This window comes from Aquarana catesbeiana, linkage group LG02, assembly GCF_042186555.1.
Source record: "Aquarana catesbeiana isolate 2022-GZ linkage group LG02, ASM4218655v1, whole genome shotgun sequence".
NCBI classification, from domain to species: domain Eukaryota; kingdom Metazoa; phylum Chordata; class Amphibia; order Anura; family Ranidae; genus Aquarana; species Aquarana catesbeiana.
Genome location: NC_133325.1, coordinates 425242138 through 425259288, shown reverse-complemented (window position 1 = coordinate 425259288; position 17151 = coordinate 425242138). Strand labels below are relative to the sequence as shown.

Genomic DNA, 17151 nt, shown 5'->3' with positions numbered 1-17151 from the left:
AGTTTGAGAGCAAGCTATAAAATTTTCCGACAACAAAATCCGTTGTCGGAAATTCCGATCGTGTGTACACAAATCCGACGGACAAAGTGCCACGCATGCTCAGAATAAATAAAGATGAAAGCTATTGGCCACTGCCCCGTTTATAGTCCCGACGTACGTGTTTTACATCACCGCGTTTAGAACGATCGGATTTTCCGACAACTTTGTGTGACCGTGTGTATGGAAGACAAGTTTGAGCCAACATCCGTCAGAAAAAATCCTAGGATTTCGTTGTCGGAATGTCCGATCAATGTCCGACCGTGTGTACGGGGCATTAGAAGACTGCCCTTGTGCGATCAGATGCTGAAAAAAAATGTAAGGTAGTTTTTTTTCACTAGTATAAATGCAACAAAATGTCCCATGGGTCGCTAAGCATATATCTACTCAAGACACTATGCAGCGCAAGCCTACTAAATGGATTCAAGAGTGTTTTCGGTCTAAAGCTAAAAATTTTTTTAAAAATTTAAAAAATACAAATATGTCGATTCCATCCCACAGTACAACCTCTCTGCCAAAATGCAATGATTAGGAATTTAAAGTGAAACAAAGGGTACCTAAAACCAAAAGAAAAAATGTAATATATTTATGCTTTCCAGTCATTATATGACTGCATTATTTTGGCTATTTTTCCTTTATTTGTATCACCCAAAAAATTTTCTTCCTGTCCTAAAGTGACAATGCTTACTCAGCATTCTTTATCTTTGGAGGAGCAGCATTGTCATCCTAGGCAAATTGCTCATGATTTGGAACAGAGAACACCTCCACATATCTCCATGAAATAAAAAGAGATGTTCTGTAGTCCACAGGGATGGAGTGGGAAGTAGGGATGCACCGTTGCCCGTTTTTTACCAGCAAGTACCGATACTTGTGCTCAAGTACTCACCGATACCAATTACTGATACAAAATGAATGGGCTCAAGTCACACTGCAAAGAATCACATGTGATTTGAACAAGAATGTGGTGCGATTCCTGTCTGAATCACATGTGGTTTCTCGCACTGCAAGAAAGGAGAGGGAAGGGGTGAGAGAGGCGCCAATAGTGTAGTAATGTTTATTCAATAAAAGGGTTACAATGAAACAGTATTGCACTCACAAGCATTGCTGGTGATAAAGGCATAAAACAAGTTCAGTGGAGCCCCCAGTCCAAAGTTCAGTCCCTGCTGAGCAAGCAGAGTCCGTCAAAACGGACAGCCCTGTGTGAAAGGGGCCTAAGTCTTATGCACAATGAAGCATTAAAGCGGGGGTCCACCTATCTATCGTTTTTTTTTTTTTTGAGTTCATTCACAAACTTTTCTTCTCAGCATTACATACTCACATAGTGTGTAATATGTCCACCTGTGTCAGATTTCGTCGGAAAGAATAACTTATATTATTCACTGCAGGCGATTTCCATCTTCATTGTGGGCATTTGAAGCCCACAACCATTTATTTCCTGGATGTGGTGAATGCTGTGCTCCCAGCATTCACCGCTCGTTCCCGCACATGCTCAGTGGCATCCTGGGAAGCCTGAGACTAGCTCCCAGGAGTCTGGGAGAGGCTAGAAACACGCCTACTCCCACGGGAGGAGAACCAGGAAGTGCAAAGAAGAATAGAAAAATAAAAAGGTATTTGCGGCGATTTAAATTTTTTTTAAACGGCATGTCAGCATCTAGGCAAGGAAGAGAATACATACAGATAATGTTCAAAATTTGGGTGGAACCCCGCTTTAAATGCAGAAAGTCTGCATTCAGAGAACACGTCTGTATGCTTTATGTGGGTGTACAGCAATACTGGCATATACCCACGTACAGCAATTTCCACGTGCATGAGGATCTGACTGAGTTGCTAATCAGTGTGTCTCTAAAGTGTTCATAATTTTTTATCAATAAAACAGGATTCAAATGACCAAACTCCAAACAATGGCAATAAGGTTCAAACAAGTTACAATTCAGCTGTATATTTGTTACGCTCAGTCACAAGGCATCTGAAATTTGTTCAGCTCTGCAGTGTATGAAACAGGCATGTGCATGTAGTTGCGTCCTTAAAAAGGAAAAAAAAAAAAATCTAAAGAATGCGGGTAAAACGAGACTGGGTGCAAAAAAAAAAAAAAGCAATAATATTTAGGCGGTAGTGTTCAAACAAACATTTCATAATTACAGATTTACTCCAAACACCACTAAGGGAACACACCGACATTTCATAAGTGACCCTTACTATTCCTTTTGCTATGCAATTTAACAGTACCATAGAAACTGTAAAATCAACCTTCCCTTCACTAGTCTGCCTGGATACAATGACATCATCACTCTTTTTCCTTCCTAGTAATTTCAAAGCACAAAATCACCAATTGTAACTTTTGTGCTACAACAGAGTGCACAGCAAACGTATACAATTGCAATTTTTCTACATGTTAGTTTTAGCCCTATGTACAGTGGGTGTTTGCTCAGGTACCCCAAAAGCCCTGGTTCACATTGATGCAATTTGTCATGCGATTTGACAGTTCCAAATCACATGACAAGTTGCACCCCGCTGCCGGCAATGGAACTACTCCAGCTCCGGAGGATTTAACCTCCATTGTGGGCTGTGTCCTCTGCAGAACTTCCGCTGCTGGAGACCAGATCGGATTGGAAAAAAAAAAAAAAAAAAATTAAAAAAAATGTATGTATACGGATTTCTTTTTTACAGGGATAGATAGGTTAGTGTTCGATCGTGGATGTCTGTAGATGCAGGGATTTTAGGTTAGGTTGGACATACACTTTAAATATTGCAAGTTCTCTCTGCTGAAGAAAATCCTGGAATACAATTCAAGTAACACTGTACTTCTCAATGCTGTTCTCAAAACAAGAGAAGTATGCATTTCTGCCACTGGGAGGCTACTGCAGGGAAAAGGCTCCAGTTTAGTTCGCTTGTGGGCCCCATCTTGTACCTCCGACAGTTGGGTGATTCTTGGGATACAGTAGATGATAGTTTGTCCTCTCAGGCCTTAATTGACAGGTAAGAGGGTGCAAACAGAGTTCAGTGCCACTATCCATATAATCCACCATCAACAGAGCTCACAGGTGCCTGATCCACAGTCGCCCATCTGAAAGTAATGATCTAATGACAGCTGATCATGTGATGTAAACAGTCGGTAATCAGCAATTTTTTTTCTCACGCCGACGGTAATCAGCAATTTTTTTTCTCACGCCGACAGTGGGAGGGGAAAAAAAAAAAAAAAAAAAAACCCTCGATCACCAGCTTCCATTAGAGGGACATCGGTCCCAAACACGGAGAGCCGCCACTGCTGCCTCATCTATGCCCTACAGTGCCACCCACCAGTGTACATCAATGAAGGAGAAAAAATTACCCGTTTGCAAAATTTTATAACAAACTATAAAAATATATATTTGTTTTCTTCAAAATTTTTGGTCTTTTTTTGTTTAGCAAAAAATAAAAACCCCAGTAGTGATTAAATGCCACCAAAATAAAGCTCTATTTGTGCAAAGAAAAAAAAAAAAAAAAAGTTAAAAATTTTGTTTGGGTATACAGTGTTCCATGACCACACAATTGTCAAAGTGTGACAGCGCTGAAAGCTGAAAATTGGCCTGCGCAAGAAGGGGGTTTAAGTGCCAAGGAGGCAAGTGGTTAATCATAACTTTAATCATAAAGCCGTGTAGGCTGAAAACGCGTCAACTGTACACTGTTGAATTGAGTTTAGGAGCTTTGGCAAAAAAAAAAAAAAAAACTCAAGTTTAAGAGCTGCCATTGTACATAAAGCCTTACATTTGTGGTCATTGTGAAGAATTAACCCCCCCCCCCCCCCCCCCCTTACAGATGGCTAAAAAGATCAATAAAGTCTGTGGAAACTTATCTAAGAGGCAGAAACTGCTCAAGGAACCTCTAGCAACCTCTGGAGGAACCTTGGGGTTCCATGGAGCCCTGGATGAGAAAACCTGATCTAGAGTTATGAAACATTTCCATGCAAATGGCTGCAATTTGCATATATTGTGATAATATTCTTTTCTAAATGCAATAAGGATGACAAAACACATTCTGGCATGCCATTTCCAAAAAAAAAAAAAAAAAAAATTTATATATTACACACACACACACACACACACACACACACACACACACACACACACACGCTTAAAAAAAAAAGTTTACAAATTTTACATCTCTAGTGGTGGCTGTGTTCATTTTTCATGTTCACTTTATTTGAACCACTTCCAGCCCTAAAGACATGCCGCAGTTATGATCCTGGCATAAACATTTTCTGAGGATGATGGGCTACTGTAAAAGTGTACACAGTGAGGCCAGCTGAGCAGAGAAGGGGGGGGGGGGAACAGCTGTTCCTTCCCTTGATCTGTGACAAATGATCCCTGAAGAGATGAGGACCTCATCACTTCCGGTTTTGGCTGGTTGATTATATGCCATTACTGGCCAGACAGACAAGCAGCTGATCAAAACAATCTCGGTCTGATCAGATGCCTTGGGAGGGCAGAGGAGGGATCCGGGTCCTATAGAGCCTTGATCTCTCAATAAAGAATACCTGGCACTGCCCATGCTATGACAAGGAGGTTATCTCTTGTAAAAACAATAATGTTAAAATTTAAAACAAATATTTAAAGAAGCAGAGGGAAAAAAAAAAAAAAAAAAAACACACCCCCCACACTACAAATATGTCATAATGACCTGCTCTGTGCAATGGTTTTGCAAGCAAAAATTACACAGAACAGGGCTTGGTCCTGCCCTCTCCTCACTGGCTGTGATTGACAAAAGTGGGAGTCAATAGCACCCACTGCTGTCTCTCAACCAATGAGATGGAGCTCGTTAGTATGGGGGGGGGGGGCACTACAGGAGGGAGCTGCATACTGAAGGTAAAAATAATAAAAAACATACATCCTTTAGAATCACTAACTAAATTGGTAAACTGTAATTGCTTTTAAAGTATTACCTATGAATTAAGAAAAAAAAAATAAAATTTACTGTTAAGAGTTTACACCTTTAAAGCATCTCCAAAAATAAATATAAAAATAAAATACATACACACATAGGTGATCAGTATGAAAGCTTTTCCAAGATGGTGCTCTTAGAGTTGGCCATGCATGTTACATTTTTTTGCACAATTTTCCTTTAAGATTTACCTTAAACCATGTAGTGCAAGGGCCTGCCTAATTAGATACAAATGAATGTTAAACTATATTATTATAGTTTTTGGTATATCTAAAGGAAAACAAGACAGTTGAACATGTATAGCCAGCCTAAGATTTGGGGGGGGGGATTTTCATCAGCACACCTTGATTTCGTGATAATCTTTTATTTACATAAAGCCAAGGAAAACGCAAGCTGATGTTTCATGACCCTGCAGGACCCCTTAAGCTTAAGAGTGAATTCCCCCAGGAATAGACAGCTGCCTGAGCACTTTGCCTCTCCAGCAGCTGCTTATTCCCAACTCTGGTAGGGGGCAGTGTTATACGTGAATCCGTGCATCACACATCTCCCTTTTTTGTACAAGGTTTATTTGAAGTGTACAAAAAGTACACTTCATTCATGGCCATGTACAGCAGAGCGAAGAGGTTCTATACAATGCCCTGTGATAAAATGTGGCATGTCTGCAATCTTGCAGTGTGAATGGAACACACACAAAACTACTGTTTTCTGTGGGGTTGATTTAATAAAACTGAGGAGTGCAAAATCTGGTGCAGCTCTGCATAGAAACCAAAAAGCTTTCATTTTTTTTTTTGTCAAAGCTTAAATTGAACAAGCTAAAGTTAGAAGCAGATTGGCCACCATGCACAGCTGCACCAGATTCTGAAAGCTTCAGTTTTAGTAAATAAACCCCTGCGTGCCCTTGTGCTGACAGGCATTTTACAATGCAGCCCTAAGACCTCTTTCACACTGGGTGGCATTTTTCAGGAGCTAAAGGGCTAAAAATAGCGCCTGTAAAGCGCATGAAAAATGCCTCCCCTGCAGCCCCAGTGTGAAAGCCTGAGCACTTTTACACTAAAGCGGTGCACTTGCAGGATGTAGAAAAGTCCTGCAAGTAGCATCATTTGAGCTGTTTAGGAGCAGTGAATACACCGCTCCTCCACCACCCCTGCCCATTGAAATGAATGGGCACCACTGGCGAAGCACCAGCAAAGCGCTTCGGCAGCGGCGCTTTGCGGGCGCATTTAACCTATTCTTCGGCTGGTAGAAGGGGATTAAAAGCACCCCGCTGGGGGCCAAAAAGCATCACTAAAACTAGCGATGCTTTACCACTAACGCGGAGCGGTGCCAATGTGAAAGGGGTCTTAATGCAGTGTGAATTTGCCCTAAAATTAAAAAAAAAAAAAAAAAAAAAAAACACCCTGCTGGACCTCACACAAACACTACCCTACACAGTAAAACACTAGTGTGAACAAAGCACAAAGGCTTGTTCACACTGCCTGCATGCTAAATGCTGTTTTCAGTGTGTGGGCAGGTGTTAATTTTTAGCCATGGTGAGGGGCCGGTGTGCTGGGCATTTCAGCTCATCACACTGTTTAACTTTATTTGAAGTGCACAAATTGACATAATTTATGTCTTCATGCAGCTGTGCTACTGTGCCGTGATATGCAGTGCCTTTTTTTGCGCTGTGCCATAACACCAGGTTGCGTTGAAGCTGAAAACGGGCCCCAAGAAAGGCACCACCGTCTGATTATATGCAAGAACCCCAAGTGGGGGTTCCCATGATTAGCTGAGTGAAAGCAATAGGAGGCTGCTGGCAAGAGTGTGGCATAAACAGAAACGCTGACTGAGCTTGCTGCTCAGTGATCCCCGGGCTCCAGGAAGATAAGGCTGTGGTGTTCAGCAGGCTCCAGACTGGCTAAAGCATGTCCACACGCCGCCGTACTCCCGCCCAGTGGTGGTGGAAAGAGCCAGGCTAACAGGCTTAGAAACTACCTCTTGGCGCAGAGTGCGGACCCTGGGAGCGCAATTAAAAGAACCCTGGTCAAGGAGGGAAGGAAGTTCGGCTCCCCTGATCCGAGGGGGGGAGGGGGGGGTCTGGATGCGATCCCCCCATACAGGACCGAGGAGTGACAGGGGTGACAGGCCGAGGAGTGACAGGGTCCGGAGGGGGAGTGCACTGGAGGGGACACGAGTCTTCAGGAGGTGGAAGGAATCCCAGTAGGGACGGTTGAATCCCTGGAAGGTGAAAGTTGTGGTACTACAAAACCCAGCAGTGAATCGACAAAAATCAGCAAAGGACTTCTGATGAATCCAGAGACAGCCTCTACAGGGCAGGTGCAGTATGTATGGATGCATAGGATGCATTAAGGTGAAAAAACCTGAACCTTTAGAACCCCTTTAAGAGATTCCTAGGCCTAGAAGAGTTACAACAGCTATACACAAACTATGTCAACCAGGTACCCACAGAAATAGGAGTAGATCCAGAGGGCCACTTTCTTTTTGTTAAAGGAAAGATCCAGGGCCAGTGTTATACCTTAGCTACTATATATGCCCCCCAATAGCCATACCGTTAAATTTCTAATCTAAAACTTTGGATATCCTGGGAAAGTGCTCCAATAAGTTTAATGATATGTCTGGCATCGATTGGGAGACTGGAAAGAACATGGCGATTGAATGAATCTATTTTGGATGATAAACAGAATATGGGATCCTTCTCCCGCACACTAGCACTATACTTTGAGACCAATATATCAGAGGAGGTGTCTGACCAAGTGGTATGGGAAGCCCACAAGGCGGTCATCAAAGAGAAGTTAATTTTAATGGGTTTGCGTATTAAAAAAAAAAAAAAAAAAAAAAAAAGACAGAAGGAAATGGTCGTGCTTTTAGAGGAAATACATAAACTTGAACTTAAACAGAAGGCCCGTTTAAAACCTGGGAACATGCAGAGACTGGAGAAACTGCGGGTAGACTTAAAACAGCTTCTTGATCGAAAAGTTCAAAATAAACAGTTACTTTGCCCACCGATTCTATGAACAGGGGAATAAGGGTGGGAGACTATTGGCTAGACAACTAAAGAAACAACAGGATTCAGGCCATGTTCACACTATAAAGGACAGGCAATAAGCAGATAGTGGACTCCCAAGCAATAGCAGCGGAGTTTCATCGCTTTTATGCGTCTCTTTATAACAGACTTAGTTCCTGTGGGGGAGGAGGAGGGTGGACGTTTGGATAGAATTCAGGAATATCTTGAGGCCTCAGGGCTACAGGCCATTCCATCTGCGGCCTTGGAGGAAATCGAAAAAGCAATCTCCACTGAAGAACTGAGCGGAGCGATTGCGGCTTTGCCATTAAGTAAAATCCTAGGACCTGATGGTTTCACAAATATGTATTATAAAAAATGTTCCTCAATTCTGTTGGTTCATCTTTGCAGATACCTCAACTCTCTCTCGGTCTCTAACCCATTGCCTCCAGAGGCAATGTTGGCTTATGTGACGGTTCTCCCGAAGGTAGGGAAAGACCCTCAGTGCTGTGCCAGCTACAGACCCCTCTTCAACCTTAACTCTGACACTAAGCTCCTGGCTAAAATTCTGGCCCTAAGGTTACAAGAACATATAGTTAAATTGTTACCCGGATCAAACAGGGTTTATGAAGGGCCAAGAGGCTAGAGATAATACTATTCGGGTCCTGCATGTATTGCACTGGATGCATAATGGACCGAACCAGACCCTGAGTGTAGTAATTTCAATGGATGCTGAAAAAGCATTTGATAGGGTGGGGTGGGAGTTTATGGTCGGAGTTTTGAGGGAGAGTGGATGATGAGATGCTCTAGGATCTGCATACAGTGCCGTCACCCAAGGGTTAAAGTTAATGGTAGATTCTCAGATTATTTTGAGATAAGGAATGGGACTGGGCAGGGATGCCCACTGTGCCCATTGTTATTTGCTATGGTGCTGGAGCCCTTTCTGTGCACGATTAGGGGAAATAGGAAGATCAAGGGGATTTGTATTGGATCAACGGAACATAAGGTCTCAGCCTACGCAGATGAGCTATTGTTGTACCTCTCCTCAAGAGTCTTTGACTGAACTGATGTTGGAAATAGACAGGTTTGGCCTTATATCTAATTTTAAAATAAATATTGAGAAATCAGTGTTGATGCCAAGCCATGTGCCTTTGAGGATGAAGACCACCTTGCAACAATCTTTTGTTTTTGTTTGGCACCTTGATTCTATATTCTATTTAGGGATCTATATCTCTTCAGATATAAAGGGCCTATATGATCTAAACTAGAGGTCGACCGATATGGGTTTTTCTCTGGCCGATGCCGATATTTAGAAATTGCGGTGGCCGATGGCCGATATGTGATGCCGATTTTTTTGGGCCGATATATTTGGCCGATTTTTTTTTTTTTTTTCTTTTTTCCCTTCATCTCATAAAATCTAACAGTTAGACCCCTTTCACACTGGGGCGTTTTTCAGGCGCTATTGGGCTAAAAATAGCGCCTGTAAAACGGCTCCCCTGCAGTCTCAGTGTGATATCCCGAGTGCTTTCACACTGAGGCGATGCGCTGGCAGGATGTAAAAAAAAGTCCTGCAAACGGCATCTTTGGAGCGGTGTATACCGCTCCTCCATCACTCCTGCCCATTGAAATGAATGCGCACCGCTGCCGAAGCGCCTGCAAAGCGTTTTGGCAGCGGCGCTTCAGGGGCGCATTTAACCCCTTCCTCGGCCGCTAGCTGGGTTATAAGCGCCCCGCTAGCAGCCGAATAGCGCCTCTAAAATGACGGTAAAGCGCCGCTAAAACTAGCAGCGTTTTACCATCAACGCATGCCTGCTCCAGTGTGAAAGCAGCCTTAAGTAATACAGAATTTTTTTTCATTTAAACATTAAACAAAACAAACCTCCAATCAGTTCACTTGTATGTATAATTTAGAAAACAAAAAAAAAAAAAAAACTATCTTAAATATTAAATACACAAAAACAGGTAATCAAAACTTTTGGACGAAAAAAAATGGGCTAACTTTACTGCTTAGGTTTTTTTTTAATTCATTACTGTATTTTTTTTTTTTTTTTAAATTGCGTTTGAAAGACCGCTGCGCAAATACCGTGTGACATAAAATATTGCAACAATCACCATTTTATTCCCTAGGGTCTCTGCTAAAAAAATATATATGTTTGGGGGTTCTAAGTGATTTTCTAGCAGAAAATACAGGATTTTTACTTGTAAGCAACAAATGTCAGAAAAGATTTAGTCTTTAAATGGTTAAACTGAGAACTTCTACACAGAGTTCAGTCTATTGATAAAAAGAACCTGAAAGATACAATGTATCTTCTTATCAGATTTGGCAGGCTGCCCAGAGGAGGGGAGAATCCTCTCCACAGATAACTTAGGGAAACTTGCATTAACTTCTATTACAGAAGTCAGTCACGGCTGAAGTTACAATCGGCCTTTTTTATCAGCACAATCGGCCGATGCCGATTAAGTAAAAAACGCCAAATATCGGCCGATATCGGCCGGCCGATATATCGGTCGACCTCTAATTTAAACTATGGATCCTTAATGGTATCCATAATAAAAGACTTGCAATAGTGGAGAAGTCATACTCTGACATGGTTTGGCAGGGTAAATGCACTTAAAATGAGTGTAATTGCCAGGTTTATTTACATTTTACATACCGTACCCATAACACTCCCACAGATATTCTTTAAACAAATAAGAAGGGCTTTTATGACCTTTGTGTGGGGAGATAAACATCCCAGGTTGGCACATGAGATTTTGAGGAAACCAAAACAGGAGGGTGGTGTGGGACTCCCGGATATAGCGTTTTATTACAGAGCCATGGCCCTGGTACTTATAGTGAACTGGTGACATGACTCTGCTAGTAAAATTTGGGTGCCCCCTGGATTCCGGTTTCTTATAGGGGGTTGTCAGAATATGCATCACCATTGACGAAGACAACACTATCCATTTGGGATAGAATGAACAGTACGGGAAAGTTTGCCCCCCTCCAATATCCCCTATAACACCATTGGAAGGATTTCCCTGGTTTTCGCCAGGTGAAGAGAAAGGGAGTTTAGATCGTTGGGGAATGGACAGGAAGGGTAGTTGCGCTGGCGTGGCCCCAAAGGGCAAATTGTTTCCATTGGTGGATTTGGTTTTGAATACAGGGGGAAGTACCAATGGCTGTATGGAAATACCATCAACTGACAGACTTGTTCAATAAGGCCCCTTTCACACTGGGGCGGTAGGGGGCGTCGGCGGTAAAACAGCGCTATTTTTAGCGCTGTTTTACCGCGGTATTCAGCCGCTAGCGGTGCGGTTTTAATCCCCCGCTGACGGACGAAAAATGGTTAAAACCACTCATATAGCGCGGCTATAGCCGCGGTATTGCCGTGCTGTCCCATTGATTTCAATGGGCAGGAGCGGTGAATACATCAGAGCAAATTAAAAGGCTGATGGGAATGATACACACCATAGGTTCAATAAGTTCCCATATACAGGAGATGTCCTACAAGTTCCTGACAAGATGGTATTGTACACCGGCTCAACTGGATATATCTGAGCCATCGGCAGATGTTAACTGCTGGAGGGGATGTAACCAAAGGGGTTCATTTCTGCATTTATGGTGGCATTGCCCAAAGATGAAAGTTTTCTGGGAGAAGATAGCCCTTGGATTAAGAAAATTAGACTTAGACCTATAGAATTCTCTCCATTACATTTTCTTTTTCATGGGATGCCACCATCTGCAGGGTTTTTATAAGAGAAGCGTTACTCCCCATTTGCTAAATGCAGCCAAAATATTGACTTTTTTCCCCCTGCAAGGTAAGTCATAATGTGCTAGTATGCATCGCATGCTAGCACATTATGTGAAACTTACCTTAAAACGAAGCTGTTCCAGCGTTGCGATGTCAGCGCTGCAGCCGCTTCCATCTTCACCCATCTTGCTTCCGGGTTCCAGTTCTGACTGGCCGGAGCCGCGATGATATCACTCCTGTGCATGTGCGTGGGAGCCGCTGTACATGGCACAAGGTTCTGAAGGAATGGCACGGGTGGCTGTTCCTTCAGAGGGCATGTGCCAGTGATGTCAAGCTTTATTATAGACTTGCCGATAGGTAAATGTCAGTAAAGGAAGTTTATTTCCTCTTTAAGGTTTGGATTAGGGATATTATCCATTGATTTTTATTAGAGATATCTCTCTCGATCTCACAATTTTTATAACATTTTTAAATTTTAAACTTAAAGTGGATTGTAAGGGTTCATTTAAAAAAAAAAAAATTATATACTTACCTCCACTGTGCAGCTTGTTTTAAACAGAGTGGCTCTGAACCTGCTCTTTTGGGTCCCTCGGCGGCTCTTCCCACATGAGATAACACCCTGGGAGGAGCGATCGCCCAGGGGGGTTACCTTACGGGTGCGCTCCTGAGTCCAGCATTTGGCGTCCAGATGCTGAATGCAGAACTCGGTCCCGCCACCCTGCGCTCGTGTCATTGGGTTTGACAGCAGCTGGAGCCAATGGCAGCACCCCTATCAATCTATCCAATCAAGTGCCGAGAACCCCAGGCAGAGAGGCAGCGTGTCCCCGTGGGTCAAGTTCCAGGGCTCAGGTAAGTAAAACGGGGGGGCTGATATTGCTCAAACATGCCATGGGAATATGTGAAATGACACCCCAAAATACATTCTGTTGCTTCTCCTGAGTACAGGGATACCACGTGTGAGACTTTTTGGGAGCCTAGCCGTGTACGGGCCCCCGAAAACCAATCACAGTCTTCAGGATTTCTAAGGGCGTAAATTTTTGATTTCACTCCTCACTACCTATCACAGTTTCAGAGGCCATGGAATGCTCAGATGGCACAACCGCCCCCCCCAAATGACCCTATTTTGGAAAGTAGACACCCCAAGCTATTTGCTGAGAGGTATGGGGAGTATTTTGCAGACCTCACTTTTTGTCACAAAGTTTTGAAAAAAAAAAAAAACACCAACCACACATTTTTCTTTTCTTTCTTTTTCAAAAACAAATGAGAGCTGCGAAATACTCACCATGCCTCTCAGCAAATAGCTTGGGGTGTCTACTTTCCAAAATGGGGTCATTTGGGGGGGGGGGGGTGTTTTGCCATCTGGGCATTTTATGGCCTTCAAAACTGATAGGTAGTGAGGAGTAAAATCAAAAATGTACGCCTTTAGAAATCCTGAAGACGGTGATTGGTTTTCGGGGCCCCGTACGCAGCTAGGCTCCCAAAAAGTCCCACACATGTGGTATCCCCATACTCAGGAGAAGCAGCTAAATGTATTTTGGGGTGCAATTCAGCATAAAACCATGGCATGTGTGAGCAATATATCATTTAGTGACAACTTTTTGTATTTTTTTTTTTTTTTTTGTCATTATTCAATCACTTGGGACAAAAAAAATAAAATATTCAATGGGCTCAACATGCCTCTCAGCAATTTCCTTGGGGTGTCTACTTTCCAAAATGGGGTCATTTGGGGGGGGGGGGTTGTACTGCCCTGCCATTTTAGCACCTCAAGAAATGAGATAGGCAGTCATAAACTAAAAGCTGTGTAAATTCCAGAAAATGTACCCTAGCTTGTAGGCGCTATAACTTTTGCGCAAACCAATAAATATACGCTTATTGACATTTATTTTACCAAAGACATGTGGCCAAATACATTTTGGCCTAAATGTATGACTAAAATTGAGTTTATTGGATTTTTTATTTTAAACAAAAAGTAGAAAATATTTTTTTTTTCAATATTTTGGATTTTTTCCATTTATAGCGCAAAAAATAAAAACTGCAGAGGTGATCAAATACCATCAAAAGAAAGCTCTGTTTGTGGGGAAAAAAAAAAAAAAAAGATGCAAATTTCGTTTGGGTACAACATTGCATGACCGTGCAATTAGCAGTTAAAGCGACGCAGTGCCAAAATTGTAAAAAGTGCTCTGGTCAGGAAGGGGGTAAATCTGAAGTGGTTAAGGCGTTTCCTGGGGCCAACCATGGCCTGCTTGTTAGGGTGTTAATAGTACTACTAATAAATGAATAAATAAAATTATTACTATGTAATAATAAATAATCCCTAACCCTTAAAAATTATAATAATAATAATCCAAACACAAAATTAAATACAATTTTTTTTGCAGGGTTTGGGTGTTTATTATTAATAATTTACTATATTTATAGTTAAGGGTTATTTCATAATAATTGATGATTTTTAATTGTACATTACCCCCCCCCTCCCCCATTTGTGCAGAAATATGCGCAAAAACGCATAAATTGTGTGTTTCCATTCACTTCTATGGGAATAAAAACAAAAATCTGCCCAATTTGAGCTACAAAAAAAAGCTCTGGAACTTCTTGAGCTTCAGGAGACTTGGAGTGGAGATTGTATACGTTCTCCATAGAGAACAATGGATTTTTTTCCTCCTCCTCCAGTGTTTAGGTATGAATGGGCCAGGTAGCAGAGGCCCGGCTACCAATCACAAGAGATAGAAGAAAATGGGAACGACCCATAGTAATAGTAATGGAGGCCTCACCTTCTGGATAGAAGACTTCCCGCTGCGCCTCATCCCCATGAGAAGGATCCGGGGTTTACTGTCTGACGTGTTGGAGCTCTCGTCCATCTCGGACTCATCAGCCCCATAGCCGAAGTCCTTAGGGAAGGAGTCGGCCACCCCATAGCTCAGCTCTTCCTCCCCAGGGTACTGTATAGACATGTCCAAGGATGGTCACTAGCACCGCCGCTAAGATCTCCCAGTCACCATAATCCGGCTGCCGCTGTGTGTCACGTGACGCCCCGATACACCCTCAGGCCAGTCCTGCTCCACCAACACCCGACCTCTTCCTGGAAAGGTTCCCGCTTGTTCTCCCGGGAGCTCCGCTACACAGCGCCGTTTTATATCTCCCTACTTCTTTTTTTTTTTTTTATCTGGTAGCTACCGAATCCTTCCTGCAGCACCAGCCTTGTTTCTGCGTAGCGCCTCCTCATTGGTGAGACGGCCGAATGCTTCTGCTTTCTGATTGGTTAAGAGGCGAGTTCGCCAAACAAACACGCCCAGCAAGGTCGGTTGTAGCACAGTCATGTGGGGAGCAGTCACCTGATGGAGTAGAGGAGGGGGGGTGTGACCTTTAACCTACAGCTGTGTCCTGGCTGAGGGAGAAAGCTTTCCTGACTCGGCGGAAATAGATGTCCATTGTACAATGATATGGCCGTACATTAGAACTAGGCACTGTGCGTGCAATTTTATAAGCTGTAGGAGAGAAAATTGAGTACTGTCCGTTATACTTTTTTTTATTTGCACTAACATACAATTTTTCAGGACAAGCTTTCGGGGTATGTCTCCTTCTTCAAGGTCCAAGCAGTACTGATTCATAAATTTGTGAATCAGTACTGCTTGGACTTTGAAGAAGGAGACATACCCCGAAAGCTTGTCCTGAAAAATTGTATGTTAGTGCAAATAAAAAAAGTATAACGGACAGTACTCAATTTTCTCTGTCACAATTGCACTAATATGGCTACAATCAAATATAGTATAAGCTGTAGGAAAAATGACTGAGAGATTCTTAAAGGCCCGTACATGCGATCAGAAAATCAGAAGTACAATTTCATCCGATGAACGATTTGCCAATTTTCAGATCGTTAGTATGGTGCTTTTGACAGCCGATTCCAAATTTTTGGACGACAAAAGCTGGATGTGCAAGCTATAAAATTTTTGTCATATGGGAGCACAACGTCTGTTTTTTGTTGAATTAGTACAGTTTTTGTCCGAAAAACATAAGAGCAAGACTTCGCATGCTCAGAAAATAAAGAACACCTACAAAACTATTTAACATAATATGTCACTTCTGACGTTAAATTCGGTCGGACAAGAATTTTCATATGTTGAGTAACCTCTTCACTTTCAATATGACACTACCATGCAACAAAAAAACCTGACAAAAATATGTCCGATAATCTTAACGCATGTACCCGGCGTTAGAACTGCAGTGAAGCTCAAGGAGGTATTTCCATACCAGGCCAATTCCAGCATTCCTCTCCTACATGGAAAAATCATCATTTATTGCTAGAAAATTACACAGAACCCCCAAACATCTTATATAGGGATGCACCAAATGGGTTTTTTGGTGCCAAAACCGATACCGAAAATAAATCTTCCTTGATCCCGAAAACCAATACCGAAAGTGACTGTTTTTAAAAATATTTTTATACAGGAGATGGTCAGAGACTGGGGACATGGTACAGGAGATGGTCAGAGACTGAGGACATGGTACAAGAGATGGTCAGAGACTGCAGACATGCTACAGGAGATGGTCAGAGACTGCAGACATGCTACAGGAGATGGTCACAGACTGCAGACATGCTACAGGAGATGGTCAGAGACTGCAGACATGCTACAGGAGATGGTCAGAGACTGCAGACATGCTACAGGAGATGGTCAGAGACTGCAGGCATGCTACAGGAGATGGTCAGAGACTTCAGACATGGTACAGGAGATGGTCAGAGACTGCAGACATGGTACATGAGATGGTCAGAGACTGCAGACATGGTACAGGAGATGGTCAGAGACTGCAGACATGGTACAGGAGATGGTCAGAGACTGGGGACATGGTACAGGAGATGGTCAGAGACTGCAGACATGGTACAGGAGATGGTCAGAGACTGCGGACATGGTACAGGAGATGGTCAGAGACTGGGGACATGGTACAGGAGATGGTCAGAGACTGGGGACATGGTACAGGAGATGGTCAGAGACTGGGGACATGGTACAGGAGATGGTCAGAGACTGCAGACATGGTACAGGAGATGGTCAGAGACTGCAGACATGGTACAGGAGATGGTCAGAGATTGCGGACATGGTACAGGAGATGGTCAGAGACTGGGGACATGGTACAGGAGATGGTAAGAGACTGCAGACATGGTACAGGAGATGGTCAGAGACTGAGGACATGGTACAGGAGATGGTCAGAGACTAGGGACATGGTACAGGATATGGTCAGAGACTGGGGACATGGTACAGGAGATAGTCAGAGACTGGGGACATGGTCAGAGAGTCAGAGACTGCGGACATGATACAAGAGATCAATGCAGCCTCACCAGTGCCCATCAGATGCAGCCAGCCAGTGTCCCCGGTAGTGCAGCCGATGTCCCCAGTAGTGCAGCCAGTGTCCCCAGTAGTGCAGCCAGTGTCCCCAGTAGTGCAGCCAGTGTTCCCAGTAGTGCAGCCAGTGTCC

General features: G+C 43.0%; 1 protein-coding gene across 1 annotated transcript in view; it reads right to left on the bottom strand.

Moving 5' to 3' along the window:
* The window catches only part of RRAGC (Ras related GTP binding C), a 46659-nt gene extending 31667 nt beyond the window's left edge, over positions 1-14992 (bottom strand). The window contains exon 1 of the mRNA XM_073615503.1: positions 14457-14992. Within this exon, the coding sequence (XP_073471604.1) occupies positions 14457-14636 (180 nt within the window). The 5' untranslated portion in view covers positions 14637-14992. The remainder of the gene's footprint in view (positions 1-14456) is intronic.
* Positions 14993-17151: the final 2159 nt, after the last annotated feature.